At 33.8% G+C, this 19283-nt stretch overlaps 1 protein-coding gene across 4 annotated transcripts in view; it reads left to right on the top strand.

Moving 5' to 3' along the window:
• Nucleotides 1-668: 668 nt before the first annotated feature.
• LOC6570011 (acetylcholine receptor subunit alpha-like) overlaps nt 669-19283 on the top strand; it is a 45826-nt gene continuing 27211 nt past the window's right edge. Inside the window, exons 1-6 of one of the 4 annotated variants that reach the window (XM_032741805.2) lie at nt 669-944; nt 1068-1260; nt 6570-6826; nt 10865-10909; nt 12813-12922; nt 17724-17904. In XM_032741805.2, coding sequence (XP_032597696.1) covers nt 6623-6826; nt 10865-10909; nt 12813-12922; nt 17724-17904 — 540 coding nt within the window. In that variant the 5' untranslated portion in view covers nt 669-944; nt 1068-1260; nt 6570-6622. Of the gene's footprint in view, nt 945-1067; nt 1261-3194; nt 3278-3394; nt 3490-3756; nt 3773-4097; nt 4181-6569; nt 6827-10864; nt 10910-12812; nt 12923-17723; nt 17905-19283 lie in introns of those variants that run through there. The other 3 variants (XM_043214301.1, XM_032741806.2, XM_032741807.2) reach the window with 3 other exon arrangements.

Genomic DNA, 19283 nt, shown 5'->3' with positions numbered 1-19283 from the left:
GACTCCAATACCAATAAGTGCCACAGAAAATAATAATATACCCTGCAAGTTTGTCTTTAAAATTGCGGGTAATACGATCTTTTACCGTTTTTGGGGTCTGGAGTGTGCGTTTTAATTCATGGAGTCCCTTGTCAAGCTCCGCATTTAAATTGCCGCGATTGAACTTGATGTTGCTTAACATGTTGATGTTGGCTCCCCAACTCATTTTTTTCACAGCTCTTTTGCTCCTTCATATCGACTTATATGCAGATTCCTCTCAAATTTAACACAAATGCATCTGGTCTATTAGCAATAACCTTTACCCCAGTGATAATTTTCCAATTACAATGCATTCCCATCCAAAACTGTCTGGTAAAAACAACACCATTACTGAAATAGAAAACAGGTCTAGCAAAATAAGTAAGAAGTCATATCACCATTTTGGCAACTGATTTTATCGCATCGGAATCCGTGCGGTAATTTACCGACTCGAACTCTAGGGTGATGGTCCCAAAATAGACAAAGTATGATTTAAGACATAATAATTGTAATAAAGCTAAAGTATGCTACTTTAAGATATCTTTGACTCAAAATTCAGATTTAAAAAGCACTGCCACAATTTAATAAAACAGTTAGATATTATCTCTAAGAATTTTTTTTAGTCTGTTTAGTGATATTAGGCAAATAATAATTATTATTAAACATTATAAAATTCCTGAGCTCTGAGTTTAGTAACATTCACACCACCACCCTTATAAACAACACCTATCCCTACTACTCTCCGAAATCGGCTATGGTCTACGGCTGGTTCACTGCTTACCACGCTTATTTTAGTCGGGTAATGAACGCGTTTCCCGAATTCCCAATTAGGTGCATTTTGGTCTACCTACCATCACGTAAAGAAGTTTTTACAGCGTAAGATATGGCAATACTCGACGCATGCACTTTCGCAAGCAATAACAGGGGTAAGTTTGCCATTTGCACAGATCATCATCCATCTCAGCTTTGATGAACCCCTTCCACACGGATCGTATAATATTATAAAAATATTAGAAAAGATCGGAAAATAACTTTATTTTTTGAACCAGGTTATAAAAGAATTGTCAACATTTTGAACGCTGACTGCTGTGCTCGGAACGTGCAGTCTGCACCCATTCACCACTTCACAACAAGTGACATACAGGAAATAAATTATATGAAGGGAGTTCAATCACAGGTACTCCACCACTGCAATAAAATCATCGAAGTCCATGATGAAAAATCTGAAGCATCTTCTCTCCGGTGAGCCGCCAGCCCACTACCACCACTGTTCCCAAACCTGCACAATTGATTAAATTATGAGAAGTCTACAGAAGTTTAGTACGTAGTCGCGACGAGTAGAGGCGATCAGTCGAATGAAATGTTTACTTATCAAATAGAAGTACAACATAAAGACAATTGGACTAAGGCTGTCGTAAAAAGCAGATCACGCAAATATAGAATATGTGGTTTCTCACACATGCACTCACATATCATCATAGCGTATTACAAGCATATACATGTATGTATATTGTGTGACTCTTGTTGTTATCGGATATCGCTACTAAAAAATATTAGACAAATTCGCTCTGTCACCAGTGACCAGAAAAGAGAATGTGGACTAAATAATTTCAATTGTCATTCTCTCTGGATCAAGGTATAACTTTATACGTCGCAAGGATTCAAACGATCTCTGAGAGAATGGGTAACCATTATAGATCTGAAGACCGAATCGACCAATCAGTTTTGGGTTTTTCTCCTAAAATTTAAAAGTAGAGTCATTTGGATGGTAGATTGCTGGTGATTTCCCTTCATGATGGAAATCGAATACTTATATTTTGAAGGTAGATTACCAGTAATTAAGAGTCGATAAAATATTTTATGACCATGCCCACTCCTCAAATATCGAGCAGACCACATGACACACAATTTAAAGGCTAAAGTCAAAAAATTTGAAAGTTTATTACTGTTAACACCATTCAAAAAGCGGTATAGTTGAGTTCGTCCCCACGAAACGCAAAATGCCATATTTCCCGATATGTTATGAGCTGGCATTACCAGTGTCGGCAAGCTCCGACTCCAGCGCTCTTAATTGTTTTTTTTTTATTTATTTAATGCTGTTGCGCATCGAATGCAAGTTTTTGTGACTTTTTCACAAACCTGACAAACATTCCGTTAGCGTTTCTATTTTAAATTTAAGTTCGGCGCACTTCCTAGGTGCCATCATATGTGATCTACATTTTTGGATACCTCATATAATATTTGATGCCAGTAATGCTTCCAGTTTTCCAGCAACGGTAGTTGAATTAGACTTACTATAAACTTTGTCGCTTCCATTTGACTTATAACCCTCTCTCTCTCTCCCTCTGCTCAGTCCAACTATTACTTATTTTCTGGAAACTTTGCGCATCTGTGGGATATAAATCTTCTCTTACAGGTTCAGTAAGCTAACACACTCGTTTTCCTATTCGTTTCTTCTTTAATTTTGAATTTCATAAAACATACTTATTTGTCTTTTTTTTATAATATCTTTCTTTTAATTTATATCTTTCGATCCATTTTTTCTCTTTTTATATATTAGTATTTATAGAAATTTAAAAATTAAATTTTTATTATATTATATTTAATCTCAAGCTTTTGGCATTATTTTCATTATTTAATTGAAATAGAAAATATTTGCTACAATGCTCTCAATCATACATTTAAAGATTTAATATATGTGTACATTACTGACATACATTTCACTACTCCAGAATACTTTGCCGCGTTTGCCGCATGCGCAAGACCTACCATATTTTGTAAATGGCCGAAAGCAACCACCTATGCAATGCACAACCTGAAAAATCCTGAATTTCTATTGTATCTATGCATATGTTTTTGATTTTATTTTTTAAATTAATAATTAATGGAAATATGCTTAAGTGTGTATACAAAAGGTTTGCATTCATAACGGTTTGAAAAATGTTCTATGTATGTTTCGCATATGTATATTTGCCATCACTATATTAAGAACAGCTGTTTTTTGGGGATGATTTTTTGCATTCCATGACTCTCATTGCAGAAATCTGTGCTAACACATGAGGCAGAGCGAAGCAAGTTCTCATTATCTATGTCACATAGTTCTCTAAGATTACTCAACGTATTTTATATGCTTAGGGCGGGTTAATTTTGTTTACAATAAAAATGAATGTGTTTTACAAGTTATATAAGATTTTGAAATAAATGGGAATGAAATTTCGACGCTGAAAAAGTTAACACATTGCAAATATCTACGATAAGTGTGAGTGCAATTTCGTGAACTTTCACACACATATATACACAAAATAATGTACACATACTAAATGTGAAAGAACTAAAAAAAAGAAAGTTTAACATATTATGTTATTAATTGCAAATAAGTTGCATATGCCGCTAGAAAAATATATAATACTATAACAACACACGTCCAGAAATCGTTTTCACATATACAAACACACTTCCAAACATTTATACGTAAGTATATTGGCATATTACTTTGAATGATTTTGCATAAGTATCAACCAATTCGCTTCTTATTATACACCTTTACACATGTGTTGGCATATACTAACCTATTTAGTAGTTATCTCATCCTCTTTCATTTCTAAATATTATGTTTGAATAAAAGTTGTAACAAATTATAACAATTTAAAGATAGATATACGAACTATCATATTACGCTGTGACCATTTTTTCGAATCATAAGCAATGTAGTAATAGATGTTGCAACTCGTTCAAGGAACTAACTGGGTGGTTGGTGAGTCTATCAATATAAACCTTATGTAAAATGTGGTTAGGTAAAAAACTTTGCTTTGTAATTATACATTGGCTGTGTTTTTTCGTGAACGTCGCCAGCAATATGGAAATAAAACGTAAAATATTTGCGCCAACATTATTGCAAAAAAAAAAACGAGTGTTTTTATCGCTTTACATTTTGAAGCTTGATTAACATACTTGCAAACTGTAGCGATGCCACGCAAGAATAAGTATATCGCATTTATGTTGCATATCTAAGCACCTTGACATATGTCCTTTTATACTCATTACGCTTTACTATGATTATTTTTGTGACTCCAATGCAGCTAATATCATTTGCAGTGACGTCCCCACCACTAAGCATCTGAAGGTTTACAGCGCTACTTTTTTCTATCGTGTGATATTCCCAGTGAGTTGAAATTAAGTTTACGCTATATGCGCTAAAACAGAATTTAATTTTTTTATTTTTTTTATATATATTTTAATATATAAATATTTATATATATATATATATATATATATATATATATATATATATTTTAAAGATATTTTTATGTTCATAATTGTATCCAAATTTCATCAACATTATGTTTGTTTAAAAGATTCAGAGAACAAAGGACTATAAATATTATATTCTCATTTCTTATGCATTCTGATGTCACTAAATAATCAACGAGAACATTTGATGAGTATAATCTAGCCTCCAAATAAGCTGTATAAATGTTATGGATATTTTTCATACTCAATATATTGGATTATTGCTTAATTTCAGTATAACTACTGAGCAGACAATATATGTTATGTTATATGCTTAGTGGTATAAATCAATTCAGCGATCGGCAACGACGTAAAACCGTAAAGAATACGGTACGAAATGTATAAACATTTTCTAAGGTATGTGATTACGTTTTCATACCTTGACTGTGCTTTGGCGATACTGATACATAATGGTACAATATAAAAGTATGGAAAAAATAAGTAAGAAAATTCAATTTGGGTGTAACTGACTCTCCGGCCCCATATATAAATCGTGATTGGCATCACTAGCCGAGTCCATCTAGACTTGTCATTCAGTTTCTAGGCCTGTATGAAAGACTATAATAACTAGAGATTTCAAGTTGGGAACCGTATAGCAGCCAACCAACGGTAATGATGATCCGCTAAGATCTTTTGGGTACAATATGGTCTTTACGGTCAGTTTCGGTATTTCTAGGCTCTTATTCCGATGCCGTTTGTTGAATTTCAACCCGTAAATATGCGGTTCACATTCAGATTCCGATTCCAATTATTAGTTATAAATCTAAGCAATAGTGAGAATTGCACCTAGATGATTTTGCAAACCAGTTTAATATAATTTAATTTTTTAACTTATTACTAATTTTGTGCAGAATTCGAAAGGACCTTGTGCTTTTAGTTAGGAGTTATGTTGTTTCAGTAAACGATTTATCCAATACATTTGAATTAAATGGCTGCTGGAGCTTAGGCGTGTACTCATAAATAAAAGAATATTATTTATAAAGCTATAAGCAGATTGATATCTTTACTAGTAATGAATTTTACTAAGTTGATGTTTTTGAAACCAGGTTCATTAAACAGACAGCTTAGATCTAATGAAAATCATTGATTTAATTCATAAAACAAGATTAGCCATAACATTATTTTATCGATAATTAAAGGCGGCTACCGGTAATATATAGCCAAAATTTAATGGCTCTAACTCAAAAAACATTTCCGAATTTTTGCGGCGATAGCCTGGGGGCGGTGAAGGTCGGCGTGGCCGATCCGTTCCCACCAACAACTTACGATTTGCGATGATCGATTTTATCGATTTCCTAGCCTTCTAGAGGACGTAGCATCCCAATTTAAAAACTCTGTCTGACAGAGGTACAGACAAGTATGTCTTTCAAGGCTCTAGCTTTAATGTTGAGTAAAAAATTTGCGTTCATAAGGACAGACATCATGATGGACACTGCACAAATCAAACATTCTTTTGTAACTGCGGTATCAGAGTATAAAAATTAAAAATGTACGATTAGTGTATATGTAATAGTTGAAGAATTTATGAACTATTTGTCTACGTTTACTAACGTATATTAAAGCACTATGGAATCGCCGCACCCAGTTTGATTGCTCTTATACATTTTTAGTGTATTTTAGATTTTGAATATATCTTTATTACTTCAAGAGATATAATTTTGGCAACGGAATTAGTCAGCTGGCCCTACTGTTTAGCGCATATTCGTCTACTCCTCTTCCCCACAAGCCAATAGATAAGTGGGAAAACTTTATAAGCTAAATGGATCGTGTAAATATGGATTATTATTATTATTCTTGTTTCGCAAAAATTTTCCCATGTTCAAAAAGAAGTCTCCGAAGTGTATTTCTCGCACAAAAACCTACAAAATTAAATTCATTAAATTTAAATAGTTGAACGGATAATAAACAAAGACATACCAAAGTTGGTCCTACAACAGGAGGAACAAAATTTCCGAAATTCCGTGCTTACTTATATTATCTACGTTAATTGTCAATTGCCTGAACAGTCTGACGCAGCACTAGTGTTCTGCTGGATAGTAAAATAAAACTATTTCAATTTATTTTACTACTTTGAAAAAGGTGAGGCTTAACAATATTAATTGTCGATTGATAGTTAAGATCGGGCACCATCTGCGCCAATAATCCCTCATGTGAATGTTCTTGTTTCATAATTTGAATGCATTAAACAATATACACTTGTTTTTAAACAAACTTACTTTGTGATTCTTATTAATAAATATTAAAATTTGTATACTTTATAGGTGAAAATAAAAATATATAAAGAAATCTGAAGCCCATTTTATGAGCGCCTGCAATGAAGTTAACATCTCAAGAAAGCATAAAAGCTTGGATACTATCAGCTTTGATGGTACACGGCGCAGTTGCTGGCAATCCGGATGCTAAGCGACTGTACGATGATCTTCTGAGTAACTACAACAAACTAGTCCGCCCAGTTGTTAATACTACAGATGTACTCAAAGTGTGCATTAAGCTGAAACTTTCGCAACTTATTGACGTAGTGAGTATTCGATCTACAGATTGTATTTTATTTAAGAGGTGATACCTCTTCCAAAGGTTCTTAGGATCGCCAGAAAGCGATAAGTAAAAATTAAGCGTGTTGGTTTTATATATTGCGGTTAGTTCGAATATATAATGATATAATGAAGGACCAATAGCAATAAATTGGTTGAGCGTGAAATCAAGGGCAATGGGAATCTGTTATAAAACGGCAAGAGCTTAATGAATATTTTTTTCAATGGATAATAAAATAAAACATGCAATACTACAAACATGAATAAAGCACTCTCTCTCTCTCTAATTGTCAAAATCGCTTACTCGCGGAATAGAAATTCGCGCCAAACTACAATAACAACAACAAGAAAATCACAATTTTTACTTTTCGTTCGTGTCATCAGGTGAGATTCAATTCTTCTAAATAGCTTCAAGTTATGGAGCCAGCTTACTACATTACTACTCTCCTATGCAATCGACGTGAACAGTTTCCTTGTCTTCAATAACTTGCTGGGCTATGCAAATGTGAACTCGAATATATAGAGGTTATATTTTCCATGTCTGAGAAATTCTATTGATATTGTATATAGAAATCAGAATAGAGATCTTAATAGCAACCTAATGTCTGGCTTCGTAGAGCTCCATCTTTCACTAAAGCTTATTTTCGTGAGAATCACGGTGGTAATGTAATGCAAATGAGGAATTTACATTTCGATGTATAAATTTTAATATCGCATTAAAGCACTGACAGATGAGACGATCGAACGAGATTTTATCGCCTTGTGTGAACATTTGTATATCCTTCTTACAACCAAGGCTAGGGACTGGTTTTGGAGGCACAATAAGCAGTTGGAATTTCGGTGTAAAGAGCAATTTATTCTCGAAAACAGGAAAACTCGAATGTTTTCCGTATATTCGTTATATGTATATATATGTTGTATGTGTATAAAATCAGGCTAAAACAGGAAAAAGGCCAGTTCAACGCAACTTTACTGGAAATATTTTCCAGATTCAAAGTAATCAAGGTAATCTCTAAAAATCATTTCTTGAATTCTGACGACTCTTCAAGGGATAGATTTATTGCAACAGGTGATTACAACGTCAAGCAATGCGCTGGGGGTCTCGCCTTTCAAATTCAAAAGGTAAGCAAGCTATCATTAAGCGCACCACCTGTACTTTGATATTTTTGGGTAGGCCCACATGCTTGCATCAGACCCAACAAATATACAGTATCCTATTGACTTCTCAATATAAGAAGAATCATGCGATCGACTGTAGCAGTCAGTAGTCTTCCACATGCTTTAAGAGCTGCATGCGCTTGAGCTTCTCCACTGGCACAACAAATGAACAAACTGGCTTATATCTTCAAAGAGTTCATTAGCACGTGCATTATATTAGTCGAGTAACTTAGCGAAGCACCGGCCATAAAATTCACTAAAGTCATGCATACTTGTCACATGAAACAGCAAAACAAACCGCTAAATTTAGCAGATAGCACTCAAAAAGCGAACTTTGCGACAGGACTGGCATAGGTGCAATGATTTCACTAATCGATTACATTCGATTTTTTTTGCCTGTACTCTAAAAACAATCATGCTGTTTGTTCATTCATTCAACACCTTTGCAGGGATCGCTTATTAACTGATTAATACACAACGATGGTTAGCACACCCGACCCTTTTTATGATAACTACAACTATTTAGCTTTACCCGCATTACAACACATTTTCTCCGGCATAGCAACGAAAATTGGTCAGTTGAATTGCTTTACAATTAGTTTGTGCATACCGCACGGACTACATCCCTTTCTTATTTATTCCCGTAACTATAGATTACTTTGCGAGGGGAAACCCAATACATTTTTGTTTTCACTTGTTATGGACCGGACAATGACAGAGAAAGTAATGAATCGATTCCTCTTCTTTCTCATGGCAACATAGTCTGGTTGAGTGTAGCTCGAAACACTGCAGTGCAGTTGCTCCTACTCGGCTTTTATAACTGTTTGAAACGTTTTTTCGAACGGCAAGGCCACATTAAACGCCAAATTTACTGATAGTCGTTTTCTAGCGGCAAAAACCCGACCAAATACAGATTTACTGTCTGAATTCAATGGTTAGTAATAGTGGAAGTGACTCCCTGATCGCTGATACTCCTGCTTGGAATACTACAATAATTAGGGAGTCTGTAGTGATAATTTAAATTCAAATATACCATACCTTACACTTACTTTGTGGTCTCTATTCCTATTTAGTGATTCCAATTTTGAGGGCGGAAACATTGAAGGGATTATTTTGAAATTCTGAAGGAACTGTTAATCGGTTCTGCTTGGGAGCTTTAAATCTTCTTAAATTTTTCGGGGAGACTTTGGTAGAATAATGTTTTTTTTTGGATCGTAATTTTATTGGATTTAGTTTTGAACGGAGAAGGAAAATTTTTCTAATACCTATTAAAAAGCGATACTATTCAGATATGTACAAGAAGCAGGCGTAAGGTTATGTACCTTTGACGATTTTTAATGCCGAATGTTGGTAACCCTCATTACAAACTAAATCAAAAGTAGAATCATCGCGTTTGTTGGTGCTACCTCAGTGATAGTGATGCTCGTTTACATGCTATTAAACGCCGATGTCATATAAGCTGAGCTGAGCCTTGGGGAACATTCTTTACATTCCAGGCTCCACGCTTCCACGTTGAATTCGATACTGAAATAGGGAAGCTAAAGGAGATGCAGATCTTTATGTGCGGGCATATAAAAAAAGTAAGAGAAATGTTAAACCAATTTTGTAACTAGAATTTTATTGCTCTGTGAGAAAGCTTAGAATAAAAGAAAGAGATATGTAAAGGCTAGTTCTAGCGATAAAGATAATGCATATTCAAAAATACTCTCTCGTTTCGGCCGATGTTTGGCGCCGATTAAAATACCTTTAAGTGGTGATACTACTCTAACAATGGGTCAGAGAATTTTAAGAAATTGCATCTGTGGTGGGAAGTGAATAAACCAAGGGCGAGATAAAAAGGAAAATATGTGTTACAAGGACTCACGGTGCAGAGGGGCACACTTCAGATAAGTGCGGAAATAGGAGAGGTGGAAAGCAATGCTGTAAGTGCAACAATTCTGGTCACATATCAGGACACTGCGTGAAATGAGATATTGATCTGCAGAAACAGATTAGTGAGATCCAAGGCGATATCTACCTACTACCTAAACTGGAGGCAATCAGTGTAGCTGACTGCAAGCGCGATTAGCCACAAATTCTGCAGACTTGAGCGAGCAAATTTCATTTGTCATGTGGACGTGTCTGTCATTGACGGAAAAGAATAGCTTTCACCGAAACGCGTAGACTACAGATGTAAAGCTCATAGGCTAATCGACTTTATTTACTTTTAAGGATAGTGAGCTGGAAGGAAGAAACATGCAATTGATATCAGATAAAGGACTAAGCTGGAAGCAAATTGCAGAAAAGGCATTGCCAAGCCGGAAGGAAGCTCAAAATATGATATAATTATACCAGCCAGAATCGAAAACAGTACTGTATACAATCTTATCGGAAGAAGAATGATAAAAATAACAGGAAAAGAAGAATCAAGACAAACGGGAAAATAAACGGAAAGAACGATTCGATTGTACGCGACTGGGGTAGTGGTCTCTCATACGAACATGCATAAGACAATGGCGAATACAAAGTAGGATAACCGAGATGTAGGATTGGGGTAGTCATAGAGATGTACGCCATATTAGACACACAAATATTGTATATCGATTTCGTATCTAAATCACATTTTCCAGTAACTTAAATAATACTAAAGTCTGACTAGTTCTTATTTTGCAAGCACTAGACCTTAGTCCCACATATGTTCTTAACTGTTAAGATATTAATTGCACACTAACATTATTTCGACTGCAACGATCTTAATGTTTAATTGGTCAAATAAAATTTATCTGCATTCGCTTACAGAATAAACCATTTCCTTGATCTAATACATTAATTTTCTATACATATTAAATACTTTGCCTTTTAACATAGCATTTTCTTTTAAATTCCAGAATCTTAAAAACCAGATTATGACTACAAATTTATGGGTTGAACAGGTAACAACATGATAATAAAATCGTTTTATTCTTTGTTCTTTTTTCATTAGTGCATATAAAACAATTAACATGGTACAAATTTAATATGATAATTTTTATAAATATACACAAAAAAAACTTATTACTAAGCATAACTAAACTTAGATGTTAATGGGATTTCCATTATTGCCCTGTCCAATAATCTTTTAATCAGGTTGCATTTGTTTTTTGTGAAAAGCTCGTTCGATTGAATTGCTAATTTGAAATGTGGATTACTATTATTAACCTTCAGGAAACTTCAAAAATAAGTATTCCAGGTACAACTGCTTCTGTAAAGCGTAAAATCTCATAATTTGTAAGCCAGTGCTATCAATCTTAGATGAATGATCACTAGTATTTTTTGTGGACTACTAGACATTTACAGTCCATGCTCCAACTTTCCCCGTCCCACAAATCGTCTAAGTTTGAAAGGTACTATTACCACTGCCCATCAACAAACGCATCAGCCGTCAGACCCACAGGAAGTCTCTTCTCTACCTGATAGCAGATCTTATTATGCTGTTATTATGCTGTTATTTTGTGCTCACTATGTTAATACAGCGAAAGCTCAGCTGACAGATTTGATTCACACTACTGATTTAAGGGGAAGTTTTCAAGAATGCAGATTGTTGGGAGGTATATCACATTATGGTCTTAAAAAGCTTCAACAGTCGTGTCGTTCTAGTTATGTCCGACTACCTGTCTGCACAGTTTATATTTTTAAAAACGTTGAACATTGAAAATATAATGGAAAAGAATGGAAGAATTGAATAAAGCATCTCCGACCCCACACAGATCTCGAAGTCTATAAGTGCCAGGGACCTCAAGTTTGGAACATAAGCTTTTTGTCTGTGCACCGCCACCAGTTGGGTTTATTTCTCGCATCTAGGATTTCTCCAGTGTATTTTACTTTCCCTGGAATTGGTAACATTGTTTTCCCATTCCATATGGTTTCTGCTGAAACTAAATTCAGCCCAATTCTAGTGTGTTTACTCAAATGGATTTGACGAAAGTTTCCTCCTCTAAGAAGCAGTCCACCAACCTGCTGCTAACGCTGCTGTTAGCACCATTCTTATCCAAGCTTTCCTGTGCAGGAGAAAGTTGGGGTCTTGTTTCCTGGGCGACACCCACGAAGGGGATTAGTTTCGGATTTGTGACTTCTGCTTGGAATATGCATGCTTTGTATACAGAAAGTACTTGTGCCTGTAGAGAGAAATGAGATCAATATGATAATATATTTGGACTATAACTGGGTGCTTCCAATGCGATCTTGATGAAATTTGTGCAGTACATCAATAATATGCATATGCAAACGTGAGTCGTTGGCATGTAAATAACATGACTAACAGTTTAATAAACTGGGAAGCAACTTTTTGTCACTTGCCGCGGTAAAAGGTAATTTAAATATTTACAATGAAAGCAGAATTCATCCAGACTGTCAGGTAGTATTATCTTACCAAAGGTTAAGTTCGAAAAACTTTCATATCGCCATCATATCCGCTACCTCGATGTAGGTGAATTTATTGTTAGAAAAAGTTACTATTTGGAGGTGTCTTTATGAGAACATGCCCCACAGCAATTGGGAAAGCTTAACTGTTCCATAAACTCTTTCGAGTTTTTAAACATGCCCAACTTTTCGGCAATTTCCCGCTCAGGCTTGTGCAAATGTGCATTACATACACAGTCTATGGTTACGCCCATATGCTACTTGCTTTATATATGGTTTTCACTGATCAAAAAAACTTCATTATAAATAGGCATTGATATGAACTACCCTAGTCCTGATAATTAACAATCAGAGATTTATACACTGCTTTTAATTTTATTTTGTTTTAAATATTAGCAACTCAACATAACATAAATATTTTCTTCTTTGTTCTTATAGTCATGGTATGACTACAAATTACGATGGGAACCCAAAGAATATGGAGGTGTTCATATGTTACACGTTCCTTCTGATCACATTTGGAGGCCGGATATTGTGCTTTATAATAAGTAAGTAACGAATTAGCTGTTTCAACATCGGTTATTATAAATAAACGGCTGTTGGATATGTACTCCATATAAACTAGTTAGCTTTCGTCTAAGCTATCTAGCTGACCAAAACAAAGGAGTTACGCTACTTAATTACAGGACACAGAGGTTGGAACTTCGTAAGAATAGCATTTATAAAGTTCATTTACTATACATCTGCATTGTACGAAGCTACAATATAAGTATTTATATGTTTTGATTTAGGCACAATGTTTCTTTACTTTAACAGTAAGGTACAGCTTTTTTTTTTAACGTGACAATTACCTATTTGTTCTCTTTATATCTTAAGCCCTAAGAATGTGAGAAGTAAAGATTGAGAAGATAGGGTTAATTTAATTACACTATATAGGAACAAATAATGTATTTGTTTTCCGGTCCTTTGGAAAATAAAAAAATAATTATTATTTATTAAATTTAAAAAAAATGTGAAATTACCACTTCCATCCTGGCAGGACAAATTCTTTACTATCCTAACTTTTATCAATTACATTTTTATACAAAGCTCAATAAAATCTTTGTTTTGTTTATTGTTTAGAATATAAAATATATTTCCTGAGTATTATTTATGGGTCACAAAATAAATATTATTTTCATCGGGTATATACAAGTTATTCGATCAATTTGTATTTAATTAATTATATTTATTTATAAAACTTGTTGCGAATACTCTGATACCAGTGTTGTACCAGCTCAGTACAGATGGCAAAAAACCTTCTTGTGGGGTGGCGTGATGGGTGTGACCGGTGCCGATCTTTAAAGCATGACGACAACAAGATGCTAACTAAATGTTGTGACTTTATCTTTGCAATTTTAAAGAGATATGTGGTTTCGCGATTGGCACCAAAATTTTAAATTTATGTTCAATTATGGATACTGAATACTAATACTATATGCAACACAATTAAATCAATTAAATCAAATACCAACCTTACTAAAATACCAACTAATTAAAAATACTAAACTTTACTTTTTAAATTTGATCTTTAATATTTTGTGTATCGAATTTTGTAGTATATTTTCGGGTGTTATATTTACAACTTTTTTTTTTGTTATTTTTATTACCATGATATATTTTATATATAATATTTTCAAGAACTGTTAACTATTATTTCGATCATAAAATAAAACTCGTTAAATAGCTTTTATTTTCTGAGAACAAAATAAAACTGAAGAAATAATAAGTTTTTCTGAGAAATAAATAAAAATGAGTACATTGAAAAATTATTATGGACTGTTCGCGAATCGTAAAAAGCTGTTCTGTTCTTTTCAGTAAAAAAAATATCAGATTGTCCAATAGGAGTTAAGCCTTTAGAAAGTGTAAGCTACAATAACTTTTACCTCTTTCCTTAAGCGTTTATCTTCAGGGTATTTCAAGCATTATTTGCATCTTTTGATAACATAATATCCTTAGCCTTATGTTGATAAGACTTGGAATTAATCATTACTTTTCCTACACGTCAAAATTGGCGGCATTTCACCATTACATCATAAAGCTGCCATTCGACTATTGTTGAAAACATAATTCCGTATAAAAAGAATTGCATACCCTAAACCCATTATAATATTGAATATATATTGGGCTAAACTTTGTTTCCGATATATTATAAATATTTAATCAGCATCAGAAGCCGATTCAGTGTAGCAGTCTGTCTATGAACCAGCCGATATCAGGGCTGGCATATAAGTACTCGTTTACCATATGCAGCTGAAGTTTATTTCTTTTTATCGATAACTACTATGTAACAACTGTCTAGTCAAGCTGTTTCATTTATCTATATACCAAAAACAAACACACGAAATATAATAATCATCATACACTATGATAGAAAAAAAAGATTAAAATAGGACTACTATTTCGAATAAATTCGGCCAGGTAGATTATTTGTATTTGTGTGGGTGTCCAATATTAAGTATTGCATCAGGATATCACACAAGAATTAATTCTTATTTTATAATTAAGTTCTTTTATAACATTTACTTCATTAAAATACTATTTTATTAATAAATAATTATTTTTATTAATGTAGAAACAGAGCATTGCGATCTCTTTGTTCTATTGAACCTCTCACTTGTAAATGAGTTAAAGCTCGTGATCAAGACCAATCATGTGTAGAAATGCAGTGATTAGAGTTGGTCTTGGAGCCCCCATTAGGTTAGTATCAGTATGCAGATAATGTATTATCCGCTTAGTGCTATCACTTAGGGTGCAAGGCCCTAGCTAACAGAGCCTCAGCCTAATTATTGCCCGGCAATCTTCCAGAATCTCCGCAGTTGCAATCTATATTGCTCTGGTAGCGGCTAGGGGCTTGGAACAATGGTGGGTTTGGGTGGGTTGATTTGATTGATATTCAGCCCTGATATTAATATATCGTGCGTATAAGCAATTTTGTACATGAGGTAAATTGTCGTCAATACTTTATTGTTAATAGTTTAGTGAATCTACCTCTACGAATGCGAGGTATATAGGTTTTCACGATTTATGGAGGGGTGTAAAGATTTCTAATTTCTAAATTTGATGACTTTAGCTATAAAGCAGTGTGAGATTAAAGATTTCTTTTGCGCTTTATGAAATTACACTTTGATGTAATCGATTCCAACCCCCGCGGCCGTGGCTAGACAATCTTATCACTATGTACACGAATATATTTCAAGTTTGAAGTATTTCAAGGGCGTCAGAAAAACTACAGGCAGGTCCAAAATTTTTTCTTCTGGCATTCTAGCAAGTTATAGCTTTGACGCAGACTTGGTTGCCATTCAGTGCCCTCACCTCAAGAGGCATCCATTTTTCTTCGATGAACATCCTATGCAACTTTTTCCTCTCTAGGTTCGGGCGAAAATTCGATTAATGGCTCTGCCTTCATTAAATTGAAAGCTGTCCTAAGTTTGTCCCGGTAGGACGGCGTAGTACTTGCAACTGAGCTGTCTTTGCGTTCAGAGGCCGCATACTAGGGAGAAGACAAAAAGCGTGTGCTTTACAGCGGGCGTTGTCAAAAATAAACACACAAAATCATTTTGTATGGCTTAGTGCTGAAAGCTCAAAATTCGCAAAATGCGTGTGTAAGCAAAATAGACGTCCGTTTACAAAATGGATAAAATATGTGTATATTGCAATTCGGAGAATCCAATCGTCCAACTTATGTGAGATTAAAAAAAAAACGATCAAAAGATTTTGTTTACATTTCAATGTATTTTGGTTTCGTGTATGTACGATTGTGAATCTTTTGGGGCTTACAACTTTCATACTTTAATAACGCAGACAATTCATTATGAAAATAACCGGTAATTGTCTATATTGATTGATAATAGAAGATATAACAGCCACCCTACCCAAGAGTGGTGAGAAATTGATTGGCCACGACCCCTCTCAAAACCAATATTTTCTCATAGTCTTGTAGTTACCCAATTTAAAAGGCTCACTTATATTATGTTAAAATAATATATTTTAAGATGATCGAGGTATGCCTATCACTTTCCGTTCCATTCCACCTCCGAAAGATGTTTATTTGTCAGCTTTTATCAGGTGCTATTACATTAGTATCATTGAGTGTTATGCGGTAGGCTATTTTAGGCTACAGTGGTTTCACTGATTTTATTTAAACACCTTGAAAATAAATCCATTTATATAGCCATTTTATATTTAAAGATAGAGAGACTAAATGTGAAAGGTGGATTCCTAGGTACGTCATTCGAAGACCCACGCCGTCAGACAATTCGCGATAGACTATATATTTCACAGTTTTTCGTAAAAGACAGATGAGAACTTTAAATAATTATTAGTGTCTGAAAACCACAAGCTTATTAACTTTCCTTGGTTGGATAACTGTAGACTACTTCTTAGTGTTGTCTTCCTTAACAATCATCTGTTATTAAATGGCGACATGGATTCCGTGTTTCTATTAAGTCGCCTTAACTTTTCCTAAAAGACCTCGACCGCTTCCTCTATGTTCAGGATAGTAGTATGGCTAATAATGTGCTTAATCCTTCAGTATAACATCGTAACGATCGGGTTCTTCTTGAACACCTTCGCAAGAAAATTTGCTGAGTCTGCTCAGGATATTGCCCAGCAGCACCGCTGCCGCAACACCGTGATCGGATAGTAAATCAAAGCAGTACTCCAGGTTGGCGTTGACTCTTTTTGATTCCACGAGCAGGCAGGGGTCCGTCGGCGTGCGTCCGTCAGGCGGGGGTCCATCGGTGATTAGGTTGGTTGCAATCCCCATGCCTCCCCATGCCCATATGTGCATGCGCAATATTAGAAACACTTATTTTACGAAGGATATGAAATTCGACCGCTTACTATGACAGTACACGCTGAGAAAGTCCAAAATAGTTTTAAAACTAATAACTAGAATTTTGGCTGGTAAATATTATTTATATATGTGTTATTAATAGTGTTTTACACATTTCATGCAAGTCTTACAAACATTTTTATATATATATATATATGGTCGATGACCTCTTTTGTACAAAAGTTGTTAATATTTTCCCTCAATTACAATATATTTTTCTGATTTCTAGTAATAGAGATGGTACGATAAGATATAATTTAAGTTAAGAACATACGTTTTTGGAAATATTACAAATATTAAAACAAACCTACTATATGAAAATGATGAACACAATCCAAACATACAATCCACCTTTAAATATTAAAGTTAATTGTCACACTGATTATTAAAAAAATCTCAAATGATTAAAAATTAAAAAAAAAACACATTATTTTTACGAATAACTATTGAAAAAAAATAATAATATTGTGTAGTGCCGATGGTAACTTCGAAGTGACCCTTGCAACAAAAGCTACAATTTACTCTGAAGGATTAGTTGAATGGAAACCGCCAGCTATATACAAGTCATCCTGTGAGATAGACGTAGAGTATTTCCCATTTGATGAACAGACATGTGTTCTAAAATTTGGCAGTTGGACTTATGATGGGTTCAAGGTAGGTTTGTTAAAAATCTCGCACGATCTATATAACTTTTTTATTTTCTATCACCAAAAATCATTTTTATTGTATAATTGTAATTTAAGTTTTTTAAAACATTATTTCAATCGTAAACCAAAAAATTAGTATTTATGGCATCACAATAAATAAGCACAAAAACCCTCAAATAACACGGTAAACAATTAATTGCGACCTGCACGGTTTCCTGCGCAAAGTGGATTGATGTTAATTGAATTAAGTTATTTAAAAATAATAATTGAATTAAGTTATTTAAAATTAAGCAAAAATCGTAAGAATAATTTCAGAAATATTATTTTTTATAAATTAATAAAGTAATCTGTAAAGTAACACACCTTTTTTTTGTAGAAAAGCTTTGTTTTATTAATTTTGTGTTTTGATATTAAAATAGCTGTGTTATTCCAGGGTGTATTGTATTACATTTACACTTTTACACAATATTTTAATTGATTAGCAACTGAATATTAATAATTTTACTTTGTGTGTACGAAGCCTATTGTACATATAATCTTTAAAATAAACATTTCAATAATTTAAATATTTGTTTCGATATTATACCCATTTTATTTAAAAACAATTTTCTGCATATCGTCCGCTTTCTATGATGAAATGTACAAAATTGAGAAAGATCCGATAGCTTCGGTGTTCCGAAGGCTTATTACCCTTGCAGATATGTCATTGCAATTGCCCTAGAGCATATAATAACGTACAAGTACAATCTGATTAAACCTCTAAATCCACAAATTGTGTTACCATTTTAATTTTTATGCTTACTCATCACTATTATTAAATATATATAAATATAAATAAACATACATATTAAATATCAAATAAATAAAAAAATCTTTTTTTAATTGTATCAATATAACTCTAAACGTTTTTCATTTATTTTTTTAACGTACTGTACTGATTATAATATGCAATATACACGTGAGAATTTTGCAGTCGAGTGTAGCCAATTGCGGAATACTCTGTCCCCTCTATTTAAAAAACTGTCATTAATGAACATTTTAAATTTGGTGACTATAGCTTTAAGACTGTGTGAGTATAGGTATTTTTTTGTGAAGGTGTGAGTGTGTGTCAATTGAATATGAGGTTCGCGGTAATATAGTATAGTAATAAAACCTTAAAGATTTGATGATTGATCGAAATCTTTGGAAAATATAAGAATTTCAGATTTTTGGGCGGATTGACTTGGAGCGGGGAGTGTGGGTGTTAGAGTTTAAATTTGTATGACCAAGTTATAATGTTTGCCAAGAGTCAAACTGATGATTAGCAATTACTATTTCGTGCCGAAAATCTTCCAAAAAATATATTTTCTAATATTTTGTTAAGCAATCTAATCGGACGAAATTACA

The sequence above is a fragment of the Drosophila grimshawi genome, unplaced genomic scaffold (genome assembly GCF_018153295.1).
Source record: "Drosophila grimshawi isolate 15287-2541.00 unplaced genomic scaffold, ASM1815329v1 contig_1148, whole genome shotgun sequence".
Taxonomy (NCBI): Eukaryota; Metazoa; Arthropoda; class Insecta; order Diptera; family Drosophilidae; genus Drosophila; species Drosophila grimshawi.
The sequence above is the reverse complement of the archived record's forward strand: the minus strand, read 5'-3'. Positions and strand labels throughout refer to the sequence as shown.